This window comes from Aegilops tauschii, chromosome 2, assembly GCF_002575655.3.
Source record: "Aegilops tauschii subsp. strangulata cultivar AL8/78 chromosome 2, Aet v6.0, whole genome shotgun sequence".
Lineage (NCBI taxonomy): Eukaryota > Viridiplantae > Streptophyta > Magnoliopsida > Poales > Poaceae > Aegilops > Aegilops tauschii.
The window spans coordinates 203,939,401-203,953,687 of NC_053036.3; the positions used below are offsets into that span (position 1 = coordinate 203,939,401).

The following is a 14,287-nucleotide window of genomic DNA, read 5'->3' on the forward strand; positions in this document are numbered from 1 at the left end:
AACATAAGGGCGGTTTGGAATTGTGACCGGTCGGACGTGATGTCGTGCTGTAAAAAAGTTGTCAGCAGATGGAACTCGTGTAAATATATATGTATATATATCCTCTCTGCGGCTGTGTATGTGTGTGTGACAGGTCCGGATACAATCATCACATCCGAAGACTATCTTGGAGTTCGGAAAAAGGGGAACCCGCCTTGCAATGCCGAAGACAATCTGCGCGCCGGACTCCTTGTCATTGAAGCCAGGTTCAGGGGCTACTGAGGGAGTCCTAGACTAAGGGGTCCTCGGGCGTCCGGCCTGTTATCCTTTGGGCCGGACTGATGGGTGTGAAGACATGAAGACCGAAGACTGTACCCGTGTCCGGATTGGACTCTACTTGGCGTGGAAGGCAAGCTTGGCAACCGACTATGCAAATTCCCTCTAATGTAACCGACTCCATGTAACCCTAGATCTCTCCGGTGTCTATATAAACCGGAGAGCATAGTCCGGATAGACGGATACTCATTACCATATTCACATAGGCTAGACTTCTAGGGTTTAGCCATTACGATCTCGTGGTAGCTCAACTCTTGTAACACTCATATTCATCAAGATCAATCAAGCAGGAAGTAGGGTATTACCTCCATTGAGAGGGCCCGAACCTGGGTAAACATTGTGTCCCCCGTCTCCTGCTACCATCGATCCTAGACGCACAGTTCAGGACCCGCTACCCGAGATCCGCCGGTTTTGACACCGATAGCGGGGCACGACCAAATTAGGTTCCAGACCTCACTGTGTCCGTCACGGGCGCTGCTTGTGGAAGCTAAAGAAGGAGCATAGAGCTCCCCCCCGCTAGCCAGTAAGCACTCCGAACTGTGAATTGGCCATTCTTCTCCTATTCCCTAGCAATGAAATCTTCCCCGAAACACGGAGATGGCCGTATACGACAAATAGTTTGGACATCCACATGCAAAAATAACTGATTTAAACGAGTCAGGTCCCAATTACCATTATGATAAAGTAGTTTTGACACCCATTTATATCGGCATCTTCCTCTCTAAGAAAACAAAGAACCTGCCACACCACACATGATTTGATTACGTTTACTCATTCTTTTAGTGGTTTAAACTGAAACTACAATTTTCAAGCAAATGAAAAAGTGACAAAAAATATTATGGATGCAGTGCGATGTATACAAGTCAACAAAACATTATAAAACACATTCACTTTTGGCACTCTGGATTTCTAGAGTTTGTTCTTACTCTACTATTAAGGGCATCTCCAACTCTACTATTAAGTAACAAAATAAATATTATGGATTGAGTGCGATATACACGAGGTGTCCGGGTGTTTTTTGCCATCTAACGTGGTGTTGTATATGTCCGTTGACGCGTCTGATGTTCGAATTCTCGCCAACCCAAAGTAAATTTGAGAAGTTTTATGGGAGTCCGGTCATCCGCTTGGTCAATGAAAATCACCATGTATCCCATTCTACTACTGTCTTTTGCCGTCGATGTTCGGAGAAAACCCGCTGAAGGATGGCGGAAGCCACACATGAGCCGCTGGGGATGGCGAAAACCAAAGTGGCGGTGTAAAGAAATAGAGGCGAACAATTTTTTGTGAGTTATTAATAAATAAAACAGACATTTGAGACATAGTGTTGGATGGTCGCTCTTGTATCCGGTCCGCGGATTTTAGTGTGTAGTGTGTCTCTACCGCAAACGGTCCAAGATCCCAAACTTAGCAAAGGTCCGTCCGTCACTACCGCGAGCGAGGGAGATGCACACCGTCAACCTCAAGTCGCGCGCCGCCTTGGCGGCGGCCGCCGCGTGCTTCGCGTTCGTCGCGGCGGCGGCGCTGCTCCATCGCAGGCGTGGCCGAGGTATATCGCCCACCTCGCCTCGCCGCGTCGAGGAGCGGCGCTCCCGCCGCGCGCGCCGTGCCTGCGAAGAGGAGGAGAAGCCGCAGGGCCGGTTCAAGCGCGTGCTCGCGGATAACTCCTACTCCCCCTTCAAGCACCTCCGACGTCAGGGTGCCGACCAGGCTGTTGACGGCCACCCCGACGAGGCCAAGCCGCAACCGCAAGGTGCGCCGCTCCTTTTGGCCTCGTCATTGCGCTCATTTGCACGGGATTTTTATTTTTGATTTGAGGAGCTGGCGTGTAGGGTTGCGTGGTTGTGAAGCTCCACCATACATTGCGATGGCTGACTGACAAGGTTAAGACTCGGCTGTAGTAGTATATGTTCTGTGGGGCATTTCATCGAACACCTCATACCAAGGTCGTACCGAATTTGACCATTGCTGCTGGATTTGGACATTGTTCTTCTGCCACACTTGCATTAGGGAATTACCGCGCTGCTAGTCACGGCTTGCACAAGTGCAAACTACTGTACAGTTGTCGGGTTAGGTGGTCAATACCCTTCGTATTGGAATCAGGTGCAGCTGCTGCGTTGCCACCATGTGTAACATGCAGCACAATGCCGGTCCGCTGCATGCTTCTATTTGCCCATGACTAGACACTAGTATACTTAGCTAATGAAGGTAGTGACCTTCTGCTCTACCAGCACTAGAAATTGTATTTTGCCCTGTATATATAAGACCGTACCCATGTACTTGCCCTGTAAATTTAAGACCGTACACTTGTACATCCTTATAAGTCATATAAATATCTGAAACAACTGATTGCTCTCATTTTCAAAAAAATTCCTCACTAGGCAATTTACTAAATCTTTTTGTGCTTATTTATCCCAGGGGTCTAAGCTGTTATTCGCATCGAGATAGTGCAACTGCCAAGCTGATTGTAGAATCTTTTTAATAATCTTTAAATGTTCACATAAGCAAATTAATTGTACCTTTTATTATAACCTGGAAGGAATGTGCCTTTTGCCATCATTACAGAATCATCACAAAAGATGCACCCATTTGAGGATGAAATTACTTCCTTACTGGACAGCCCAACCAGATATTCGACTTTTTGTAACTTCACACCAAGCAGCCAATGCCCAGGAATGAGCAACTCATACAATTGGGTCAATACAAAAGCTCAATTGGAGCATCTGGCTGGATTGTTGGGCGAGGAAAAAGCTTTCGGTGTTGATACAGAGCAACATAGCTTTCGGTCATTCCTAGGATATACTGCACTTGTGCAGGTAACTGCCAACAGATGCATTATTGATGCTTTTCAGCTTATTAAGTTTATTAAGGTTTTTTTTTTTGGTAGATATCTACCCAGAAGGAAGACTATTTGATAGACACAATTGCGCTACATGATGTGATGGGTATTCTACAGCCAGTTTTTGCCAGTCCATCCATCTGTAAGGTAGTCTATCTTTTACATCTGATGTCATCAGGCATCCATTTCTTTCGTTTCCAGCACTATGATTAGCTACTTAAAAGCAGTACTTAAATTTTATGCATTTCAGTAATAAACTGGGCCTTGGAACGTCTAGAATAGTACACGTCGGTGATTAGGCACCGCGGTGCCTATGGCGTGTGCTTTTAGCACAGTGCATTTAGGACAGGTATTACAGGGATAGCCTGTACATCCTAACAAAAACAGGTTATTTCATCCTGCATCCCAGGCCAGTATATATAGAGGTACACGTAGGGAGATAAGCAAGAAACAATACTCACTCAACCACATGTGAGGACTTTCTGAAAATTTGCTTTTTGAGCTGGGAGCACATGATTCCAAGCTCTATTTGGCTCTACCACCCAGAAACACTGAATCATAGCTTCTTAGATATGCTAGCATCTATTTGTGTGAAGAGGTGTAAGCACAAAGGCACAACGATGTAATACAAGATGCCCATTAGATGACATACCTGAAAGACAATAAGTTGTACTGTTTCAGAGACTTGTCAGTTTCTGTCAACACTAATAAAACATGGATGTGCACACATGTGATCCTGATTCTTGCATGCCCACCTTCTCATAATAACTCTCCCATGGCTTCCTTGATTCTACTAGTAAATGCGCACGTGCAACGCACGTGTAATCTTAATTCGGCTTGAAGATATACCTGAATTTTCTTTACAAAAGTAGTATCAAAAGAAATTGTTTGTGTAAACATCATCAACCGGATTGAAAATTCAGGTATATCTTCAAGCTGGATTCCCTTCCTTCCGTACATCATGGGGCGGTTCGTTGTGGCAGTTTCCTTTCTTGTGAGAGGTGTACGTAAGGAAGGGAATCAGGGAGAGAAATGATTGATTAGCAGTAAACACGTTTAGTGCTAAACGTGTTTAGTTGCTCACCATTAGGACAATAAGGACTGTCGGATTAATGCTAATGGATGGCCGAGATCTGTTGGATCTGCCCAACTGGGTCTTTTTATATTGGTATAGATGTATTTCCCCTCTTCAATATATTTTGGACTTGAAATATTGATGTATGCTTGCCTCAACAGAATATCCATAATGCTCTTGTTTCTAAAAAGTCACAATCATTTATATTCTGCTTTCTTTTGCTTTAGATCTTCCACGGAGCTGACAATGACGTTCTTTGGCTTCAGAGAGATTTCCATATTTATGTTGTGAATATGTTTGATACAGCCAAAGTAAGTTCCTCTATATCTGGGAAGATTTATTATAATTCCGCAGAGACTTATGCAGTCTGTGAACAAGTATATCTGGTAGTTGTCCCACATTTTTTTAATTAAGCAGCCAGTTATCTGGTGTGTCATTCACTACTTAGAGGTGGTATGAAACACAATTTTCATTTAAGTGACTGCAGTTTTATACACTGAAATTTCTTACACAAATGGTTTATTATTTTGATCATTTCAAACTTCTTAGGTACCCATTTCCTGTCGCCTGCTCTTGTGCCCTTTCTCTTAATTTTGAATAGAAGGTTTCAATTTCTTTGTGGGGAAAAAGATGGGCCACTGAGCATCATCATCTTATATTTTGTTCGCTACTTCTGTCTTAGTTTCAGATATATGCTGTATGAGTATTGCTACAGTCAGTTGCTTCTTTTTCAGTTGTGTTGGTTTATGTTTTCAGTTCAATCACAAAATTCATATGAACTGATCAACTGGAATACAAAAAACTTTATATTTGTGCATTGCAGCTCAGAATCAGGAGTAGTTTATAATACCAATTTCCTTTGAATTAGTCCGTGCCCATAAATATTTTGGTTCTTGAACGTCTTTGTTGCTTGGTACCTTTGCCCCTGCTGTTCATAAGGCTGTCCATATGCCTTTGCGCTCTTACTTTTTTGTTATTATTCTACGCGTATGAGCTTTGCTCAATTGCTTGTTGAAATCAATATTTTCAGGCATGTGAAGTCCTATCAAAGCCACAGAAATCCTTAGCATATTTGCTAGAATTGTATTGTGGAGTGACCACCAACAAGACATTGCAGGCAAGTAATCTTCCAAGTTTGGCTTAAACAGCGAGCTTGCTAAAGCCTGTCAAGTGTTCAGTGACAGTTAGTGCGCGTACTGATTCTTTAGTAGCTGGTTAGATCCCATGTGCCTCTTCAACTTGTACCTGAATACTTTTCGGTGTTCGAGAACATAAATGAACTATTGATGGTGCTATATACATATTGAACCAAACCACAAACCTTGGCATTTCCTTCTAAGGTTTTTAAATGATGTAGAAGACAACGTCTATAGAAGTTGCAACTAAGGTTTTCAAAAAAATATTTACCAATTCTTGCAAACTACTCCCTCCTTCCCATAATATAAGAGCGTTTTTCACACTACACAATGTGAAAAACGCTCTTATATTATGGGACAGAGGGAGTATTACTTTGGTTTATTTACTGGGGAAGGGGAGCCTTGGCGCAGCGGTAAAGCTGTTGCTGGGTTCGAATCCTGGAAACAGCCTCTTGCAGAAATGCAGGGAAAGGCTGCGTACAAAAGTCCCAAAGCGTTCATACCCTTCCCCGGACCCTGCGCAAGTGGGAGCTATGTGCACCAGGCTGCCCTTTTTATTACTTTGGTTTATTATAAGTGCCCAACAGGAAGGTATATGTTTCATTCAGTTTAATTTCATAAGCCCTAGAAAATATTAATTGCGTATTGAATCCTGCTTGATATGTTATTATTCATGATGCTAGAACCCAGTACAGCAGTAGGTTTCCCCCAATAATGGTCTGTCAACTGTCTTCGTGTATAATTATTCATGATACCTAGTCAGCTCTGACATGATCATCCGATCACTAGCCTTGACACCCTTCACAACCTGGCCCTGAAATGGATGTGGCATCCTTAGTTCTTTTTATTTCTTTACTTGCATCGATGAATATATGCTCAGTTTAGCTGTCTTTTCATTACAGCTAATATTTTCCGAAGTCTAGTAATTTATTTGCTTATGCATTCAATTTGGTGTTGAATACCTTAGATGCAAAAGAAAATGATACACAAGTGCCTTCTGCCTACTTGTTCTCATCGGCTCTTTACCTGTGCTTGCAAATCTCAGTTTGCTAGGCACACGGCACATCAGTTTCAAATTTCGAATTTGCTTCCATAATTGTCGCTATTTCTTTTCATTTGACCTTATTTTGAGATTTCAGCGTGAAGATTGGAGATTACGCCCGCTGACAGCGGAAATGATTGAGTATGCCCGTTGTGATGCTCACTATCTGTTGAACATTTCAAATTGTTTGGCATCAGAGCTCCATGCAAAATCCTGCGGTGTGTTCGAACTTCTAAGTGCCATGTCCTTATTTCCATTGCAAGAGTCTTTACTGCCATCTAGTACATTAACAGACATTGTATTATTTTGCTGTTTAGCACACTCAAAGTCAACAATGAGTGCTGAATACAGCTGATTTTGATATCCCTGAACTATTGAAGTAATTAGAGCTGATTTCCATCAGTAGTTTTTGGGTTCTTCACCCTTAAGCGTTTTCTTATTGCCAGCAAATGGAGCTTACTGGATGTAGCTGTGGAATTTGAATCCTTCATTACCGGAAATCATGTGTAGTTTTCATTTTGTGCTCTAAGTCTCCCACCACCTGAGCTGTGGCAGGAGAACTATCTTTTGTGCTTTCTACCTATAAAAGATTCCGGAAATAGTATGCTCTTAATCTACAAATAAAAAGTATTAATATATTAAGAATGGGAAATAGTCTAATACGATCGACTGATTTCATGCAGAAATTAGCCGGGTCGTTCACTTGCCATGTGCACGTGGTCCCCACACGTTTTGTCTTCCAATTCCTTTTCTTTTTGTTTTCTCCTTATCTTTATCCCTCCCGAAGCTTCTTGGCTTCTTCCCCAACCTCTAGACAACAGATGCAAGCGCTGCTTCCTCCCCCCATGCGCGCATCAAGCCGGCCGCCGCCGACTGCAGCGGAGACGCGCTGCACCAGCCCAGCCGCCCACTGCTGAGAATAGTATATTAATACCCCCCTGCTATGCATTTAGTTTTTGATCGGTTGTAATATCAATTATGCTTCAGATTCTCCCGATGGTAAAATCAATTTTTTCTTGGAGGCTAGCCGTCGGTCAAACATGGTGTGCATGCAACTATATACAAAGGAAATTGAATGTCGTCCAGGAGCTTCCTCTGCAGCATCTATTCTCTCACGAAATGTACAAACTCATGGACTTGATTCCAAGAAATCTAGTGAAGTGAAGGTGCTTGTTTTCCTTTTTTTTATGCATCTGGTCAGCCAGCTCGCCAGTGATTTTGTTAAGTTCTAAACAATTTAATCTTTTGTAGGATCTTGTTCGGAAAATTTGCGCATGGAGGGATTTAATGGTCAGCCAACATAATTTTATTTCCCTTTCTGATTGTTTTTTACATTTCTGTTGGACTATGCTCTTTCATTTGTTGAACCTTGTTAGTTGCAAGTCTAGGTTGTAGCAGTGTAGCTGTGATAGGTTAAGGGATGAGGTAGTAACACTGCCTTCGGCTCGATGCTGTCTTGGCAGCAACCTATACTTGGCAACATAAGCAGCTCAGTGTTTGAAGTGAGCCTGATCTCCCTTCTCGTGTAGATTGGTCTCTTGAACAATTCTTATATCTTTTCACACAGAGGGGTTAGATATATAAACAGTTTGAAAACATTTTAGGGGTATGGAAAGTGACTAGCTTAGAACAAACCAAATCAAATTGATAAATTTTTGAGAGAAGATAACCACACCTGCATTGGAGACTAAGCCAACAAACCTGAGGGGACCTTGTGGCGGCGTGAATAGGTGTGGTCCACATGACATTAGCTGGATCTGATTACTCATCCATAGATTATAATTAACAGATTTCTACACAGCCGCTTGTATTTTCTCGAGTTCCTTTTCTCCTATTCATGGTATATTATGTTAAAAAATTGCACATCTGCATTATTGTGGTGCTGGGCCTTCTGGTTTGTTCTCCTTTCTAATTTCTTCAAATGTCTTGGGATCTCAGGCTCGCATGCATGATGAAAGCTTGCGGTATATCCTGTCAGACCAGGCTATAGCTGCCCTTGCTGTAAGAGTTCCAAAAGGTCGAACGGAGATGTGTGCTGTCATAGCAGAAACTGAGCCAAGTGCTTCAACTATGCATCCTTCCTTGTCGTCACCATCCCCTGTAGTTGTCGCTCACATTGAAGAACTCTGCTATCTGATTGAGGATACCACTGTCAGCATGGATAACTTATTTACAACTTTGCTTGGGAAGTATAAAGAACCAAGTGGATTATGTCGACTATCAGTTTATAATTATAACCTTGTATCGCAGCTAAGTTTGAAGCAAACAAATATATTTGCTTTTGCATCAAGTGGAGAAAAGTTGTCGACAACACCACCTAACAAAAAGGCTTCCCGGGAATCATTCATTAAAAAGTTTTCATGCAAGTCCCCAGTTTATCACAATTGCAGGATCTACGCTAGTGATGGAAGACTACTTTGCTACTGTGACCGCAAAAAGTTGGAATGGTTTGTTTCTTAAATGCTATAAGTTGTTATAAGTATGTGACACTAACATCATAGTTATTTTGTCAAACTGATTGATTTTATTTCCCAGGTATATTCAACGGGATTTGGCAAAGTTAGTAGAAGACAATCCTCCGGGAATCATGCTGCTGTTTGAACCTAAGGGTCGTCCCGAGGATGAAGATAATGAATTTTATATTCAGAGCAAGAAAAATATCTGTGTTGGATGTGGAGAAAAGAGCCACTATATCAGATATAGAATAATACCATCTTGCTACAGGATGCACTTTCCGGAGCATCTGAAGAGCCATCGTTCACATGATATTGTACTTCTGTGTGTGGATTGCCATGAAATTGCTCATTCAGCTGCTGAGAAATACAAGAGGCGACTAGCAGAAGAATTGGGAATACCCCTTTTTGTACAAAAAATAGTGAACTCGGGTGATAGAAGTTTAATAACCAACGCATCAGTATCTGAAGATAAATTGAATGAAAAGGGTGTGTCCCCTTTGCTGCTGAGGACTGCTGCAATGGCCCTTCTGCGGCATGGATCCACTATGCCTTCGAAAAGATGTGAAGAGCTAATCCAGGTGCCGACATCCTTCTAGTATTTCTGGCTTCGTCTATATGCATCACTTACAGTTTCCTGACATTGTATTATGAAACATACCTTTTTAAGCTAGTTGCCAGTATTTTTTTCCTGATTAGACATGTATTTGTTCTTAGCGGTAGATCTGTGTTACCGATACATTCATTTCGTTACAGATTGTGAAGTCATACTACGGTGGTAGGGACGTGACTTCCGAAGACCTGGAGATGGCATTACTGGTAGGTATGAGCCCCAATGAGCGAAGGAGGCTTGAAAAGAAAAAAGGGTATCCTCATTCTTTTAGAGCTCAGACTGAAAACATTATAAGAAAGAGCAGCAACAAGGCCATCTTAGAAGACATGGGAGATGATTCAAAAAATAGGCATACTTTATCAGAGCAAGTTTCAGAAGATGGGAACGGGAGTAGCGGTCAACAAGATGCTGACGGGACTGGGTGTAATAGCCAGGCAGAAGATTTAACTGTGAGCCAAAGAAGCGCAAGTTTGTCAGTCAGTATGGATGATTCCACTTGTGACCCTAACACGGAGAAGCTTGGGTCAGATGGAATGCAGCGATCAAGCAGCGGAACTCAGGCAAATGGCCATCTCGACGAGGATCCAGTCAGCAGTGATAATTCCAGCCAAGCTATTTCCAAAAATGCTGACAAGAAGATATCACTGCTAGGACACGGGCACCACGGTAAACAAGTGGTCGAGCTTTTGCTGGCCAACGGTGGGGAGGAGGCCGTTCACCAGTTTTGCCAAAGATGGAGGCATGTTTTCGTCGAAGCTGTCCACCCTCGTTATCTACCTTCTGGTTGGAATATAAAGCACAGGTAAAAAAATATCACCTTTTGCTGCTTGATTGGTTAATTGCTTAACACATAAAATTTCTTGTGCTTGTGAATCGTGATGCTCTTTTTCGAATCTATTTCTCATTTGAAATCAAGATATTTATTTACAGAGCATCTTCTGTGCAGTGGAAGAAGGGATTTCGGCGACTTCAGTGTGTACAAACCATCCAACCAAGAGCCTCAGCCTGCTGACTGATTAGGAGGATCAGTACTTTCTTTTTATATAAAGTTGTTTGCATTTTATCAAGCCTACATATGCTTGTATCACCGGATTCTTTCGGTATGTGGCATCTGGCCTTTTTCTAACTCTGGAATTTTACAAGATTTTTGTATGAAAAAGAATATCGAATTTTGATTCACTTGGGCTAAGTATCTAATATGTACTGTAGTATATCCGCAGTGTATCCATTCCTGTCCTCTCCCAAAGAGAAGTTCCCTTTTTTGTTGCTGTAGTTTTAAGAGTTTTATTTATTTGGCAAGGCAAAAAAATAGTATGAATTGAGAAATGGAAGCAGGCAAGGGGCAGAGGGTAGGCGGCCAGGGCGCGCCACATGATCCGCGGCAATCTCGCAGTGACTAGCCCTCCACCACTCAGCCCGGCTTGAAAACCCCACCTGCTCACTTCTCCACCCAAACCCAATCCAAAATCTTTCCCTCCCTCCCATCCTTTCTTCCCCTCCGCCTCCGCCTCCTCGGCCGCCGGTGACGCGCCAGGCGCTAGCCAGCCATGTCGTGCTCCCACCTCTCCACCGCGTGGTCCTCCTCCGCGCTTGCCAGCACCTCCACCCGCCGCCGCGCCTCCACCGGCAGCAGCAGCAGCCTGGTGGTGCGGTGCTCCCTCCGGGACCTCCGCAACCGCATCGACTCTGTCCGTAACACGCAGAAGATCACGGAGGCGATGAAGCTGGTGGCCGCCGCCAAGGTCCGTCGCGCGCAGGAGGCCGTGGTCTCCTCCCGCCCCTTCTCGGAGGCTCTGGTGGAGGTGCTCTACAACATGAACCAGGAGATCCAGTCGGAGGACATCGACCTGCCCCTCACCCGCCAGCGCGCCGTCAAGCGCGTCGCGATCGTCGTCCTCACCGGCGAGCGTGGCCTCTGCGGCGCCTTCAACAACAACGTGCTCAAGAAGGCCGAGGCCCGCATGGAGGACCTCAGGCAGCTGGGCGTCGACTACACCGTCATCAGCGTCGGCAAGAAGGGCAACGCCTACTTCCAGCGCCGCGACTACATCCCCACCGAGCGCTTCCTCGAGCTCGCCGGGATCCCCACCGTCAAGGACTCGCAGGCCATTTGCGACCTCATCTACTCCCTCTTTGTCGCCGAGGAGGTCGACAAGGTGGAGCTCGTCTACTCCAAGTTCGTCAACCTCGTCCGCTCCGACCCCATCATCCAGACGCTGCTGCCCATGTCCCCTAAGGGCGAGATCTGCGATGTCAACGGCATCTGTGTCGACGCCACCGAGGACGAGCTCTTCAAGCTCACCACCAAGGAAGGCAAGCTCACCGTGGAGCGCGAGAAGATCAAGATCGAGATGCAGCCCTTCTCCCCCGTCGTCCAGTTCGAGCAGGACCCCGTCCAGATCCTCGACGCTCTCCTCCCGCTCTACCTCAACAGCCAGATCCTGCGTGCCCTCCAGGAGTCGCTCGCTAGCGAGCTCGCCGCCAGGATGAGCGCCATGAGCAGCGCCACAGACAATGCCATCGACCTCCGGAAAAATCTCTCCATGGTCTACAACCGCCGACGCCAGGCCAAGATCACCGGAGAGATCCTTGAGATCGTCGCTGGCGCCGACGCCCTGTCCGGCTGATTCCTCCTCGCCACCTGAGCTGAGCCGCCGCTGTTATATATAACTCTTTGCCTCTTTTTCTCCACTCTTCTACTTATTATCTTGCTTGGTCTGTGCCTGTCTGTAATAATTTCTCATATAGCACAAAAAAGGATGTCTGTTCTAAGATTCAGTTCGGAGATGCCAAATATATAATCCAGAGTAATTTATCTATGCAGTCCCGCCTCCACCCATATGCAATTTGTTTATGCAATCCAGAGTAATCCCATATGCAGTTTCTTGGTAGAAACCCTAGTGAAATGGTCCTCACTTAGTAGTCATTCAACAAATCAACACTTATAAAAGACACCCAAAGGGCATCTCATAACTGCTATCAAGGAAAACAGTATAATCAAAGAACAACAAAGGCACAAACCGACATGTAAAAACTAGAATTATATAAAAAATCATATTGGCCATCTTGTTCATTCGCTTGCTTGTCGTCCGCCGGGCTTACATATATTGAATAGGCAGTGTAGACACTCGCTGTGAACAACGAGATTTAGTAGTCGTTGTGTCGAGGGAAAACACGGCCACCTATGGGGCCATCAGCCCCTTGTGGTTCGGCAGGGGGAAGAGCACATTGCACAAAGAGCGGAGAGCGCAGAGCAGCATGTCAGCGATCACACGGGCAGTTTTACCCAGGTTCGGGCTGCCGCGAGGTATAAAACCCTACTCCTGCTTTGGTGGATTGATGAGAGGACCGTAGTGGAGACGTGGTGCTCTAGCCCGGCAAGGTTGCCTCGGGGTGGGAACAGCTACGCGCCTATGAGTGTATAAGGGTCCGAATCCTTCCTAAGGTTGCCACGACCCTCCTTTTATAGATCAAGGGGTCACCACAATGGCAAATCAGTCATTGTGTACTGACTAGATAACGAACAGTGCTATCATACCTAACTCTGCAGACAGGACAAGGCGCATTAAATGCGTCGCTTAGTGTCACATCGTAACGCAGCCCGACAAGCCTTGCCGGGTCGTTCGGCCACCTTCTCGCCTGCCTGCGTGACACGTCTCTGGAGGGGTGTCATTTGGAGATGATTTCCTTCGGAAGTGGCTGCCACGTGCCAAATAACAACCACTTAGTCACTTGGGGGCTCGACACCGCACCGATCGATGACTTGCATCGCTGTGAGGTGGAGTGGTGGAGCCTTGGTGGGGTAATCCGCCCTCATTGCGCCCGGCAGGCCTGCCGGGGTAGTCTTGAGTCTTGTCTTTGGGGCAACCTCGCCAGGCTCGCCAGGCTCGCCTGCCCGACAAGGGAGGTTTTTCCTTAGTAGTATCTTGCTCCTTTAGCTTGGTCTTGGTCTTCTTGATCCGCCCCTTGATTTCCCAAAGGGCTGGTCTCTTCTGCTTGGTCTGGTCTTGGACATTGCAACCTTGCTCTTAAGCCTGTGTACAGTCTGGGCAACACACTTGGAGTTTGGTGCACCGACAGCAGCCCCCGGACCTGGCCTGAACGTGCTACCGAGCGTCGTCGGGGTAGGCCCTGTCCAGTACACAGGCGAGAGGGTGGTGGTAGCTTGTCCTTTGAGATCTTCTTTGCTTATTCATTAATATGAGCCTGAATCAGTTTCCTGCTTTCCCATGCGTCGCGTAACACCAATTGTAGTGGGGCCATCTCTGTAATGGCCCGTGAATGACTTTAACGCACGGGGGAGTAACTGCCAATTCACTCTTTCTACCACGTTCTTATCCCTTGCCACGTATGCTGCATGCATTGAGTGGGGTAGGTAACGGAGGCGTGTGGTGCGGGAGAGAGCGTCATGGCAGGGGCCCGGTCTTCTTGGGTTGGTGGAGAGGGACGGCGGTTACCCGCTGAGGGATCTGCTCCCAGCCTTGTATTCCCTATAAAAGGGGACGTGGGTGGAGGTGTAGGCTCACACCAATCTCCCTCCTCGATCTTCTGGTGTTGTGTCTTTGTTACGACGCTATCACGCCCAAGATGCGACCCTATCCTAAAGGAACTCGACGGTCCCACCAAGGATAGAAGCGCATCTTGAAGACGCTTTTGCAAGGTGGATATCATTACATCAGCATTACATAATATTTGGGAATACAAACAAGGCATACAAATGCCGCAAGAATACAACAATTCATCATACATGAGATCAACATCCGGCTACGGATGAAACATAAACAGAAACTCAAACGACAACCACCCTGCTAGCCCAG

General features: G+C 45.5%; 2 protein-coding genes across 3 annotated transcripts; both read left to right on the forward strand.

Annotated features, from left to right (window-relative positions):
• The first annotated feature begins 1,660 nt into the window (after nucleotides 1-1,660).
• Nucleotides 1,661-12,289, forward strand: LOC109733064 (protein RRP6-like 3). 2 transcript variants are annotated; one of them, XM_020292265.4, is made up of 12 exons: nucleotides 1,661-2,065; nucleotides 2,878-3,128; nucleotides 3,200-3,298; nucleotides 4,454-4,537; nucleotides 5,257-5,343; nucleotides 6,502-6,622; nucleotides 7,392-7,570; nucleotides 7,656-7,694; nucleotides 8,343-8,851; nucleotides 8,940-9,438; nucleotides 9,614-10,272; nucleotides 10,417-12,289. In XM_020292265.4, the coding sequence occupies exons 1-12, from the start codon at nucleotides 1,759-1,761 to the stop codon at nucleotides 10,484-10,486; spliced, it is 2,904 nt and encodes a 967-aa protein (XP_020147854.1). In that variant the 5' UTR covers nucleotides 1,661-1,758; the 3' UTR covers nucleotides 10,487-12,289. The 2 variants fall into 2 exon arrangements, with proteins under 2 accessions (XP_020147854.1, XP_020147853.1); XM_020292264.4 differs by having other exon boundaries at nucleotides 1,674-2,065; nucleotides 10,401-12,289.
• LOC109733065 (ATP synthase subunit gamma, chloroplastic) lies at nucleotides 10,720-12,289 on the forward strand. Its single transcript, XM_020292266.4, has one exon. It carries the CDS (start codon nucleotides 11,018-11,020, stop codon nucleotides 12,095-12,097), a length of 1,080 nt encoding a protein of 359 aa, XP_020147855.1. The 5' UTR covers nucleotides 10,720-11,017; the 3' UTR covers nucleotides 12,098-12,289.
• Nucleotides 12,290-14,287: the final 1,998 nt, after the last annotated feature.

What these genes read in the sequence shown, in the direction of transcription:
- LOC109733064 (XM_020292264.4), top strand. Translation starts at nt 1,759, where the DNA reads ATGCACACCGTCAACCTCAAGTCGCGCGCCGCCTTGGCGGCGGCCGCC. An exon ending in GATATACTGCACTTGTGCAG is followed by an intron (nt 3,129 to 3,199) that starts GTAACTGCCAAC and finishes TTTTTTTGGTAG; the next exon opens with ATATCTACCCAGAAGGAAGA. An exon ending in CCAGTCCATCCATCTGTAAG is followed by an intron (nt 3,299 to 4,453) that starts GTAGTCTATCTT and finishes CTTTTGCTTTAG; the next exon opens with ATCTTCCACGGAGCTGACAA.
- LOC109733065 (XM_020292266.4), top strand. Translation starts at nt 11,018, where the DNA reads ATGTCGTGCTCCCACCTCTCCACCGCGTGGTCCTCCTCCGCGCTTGCC.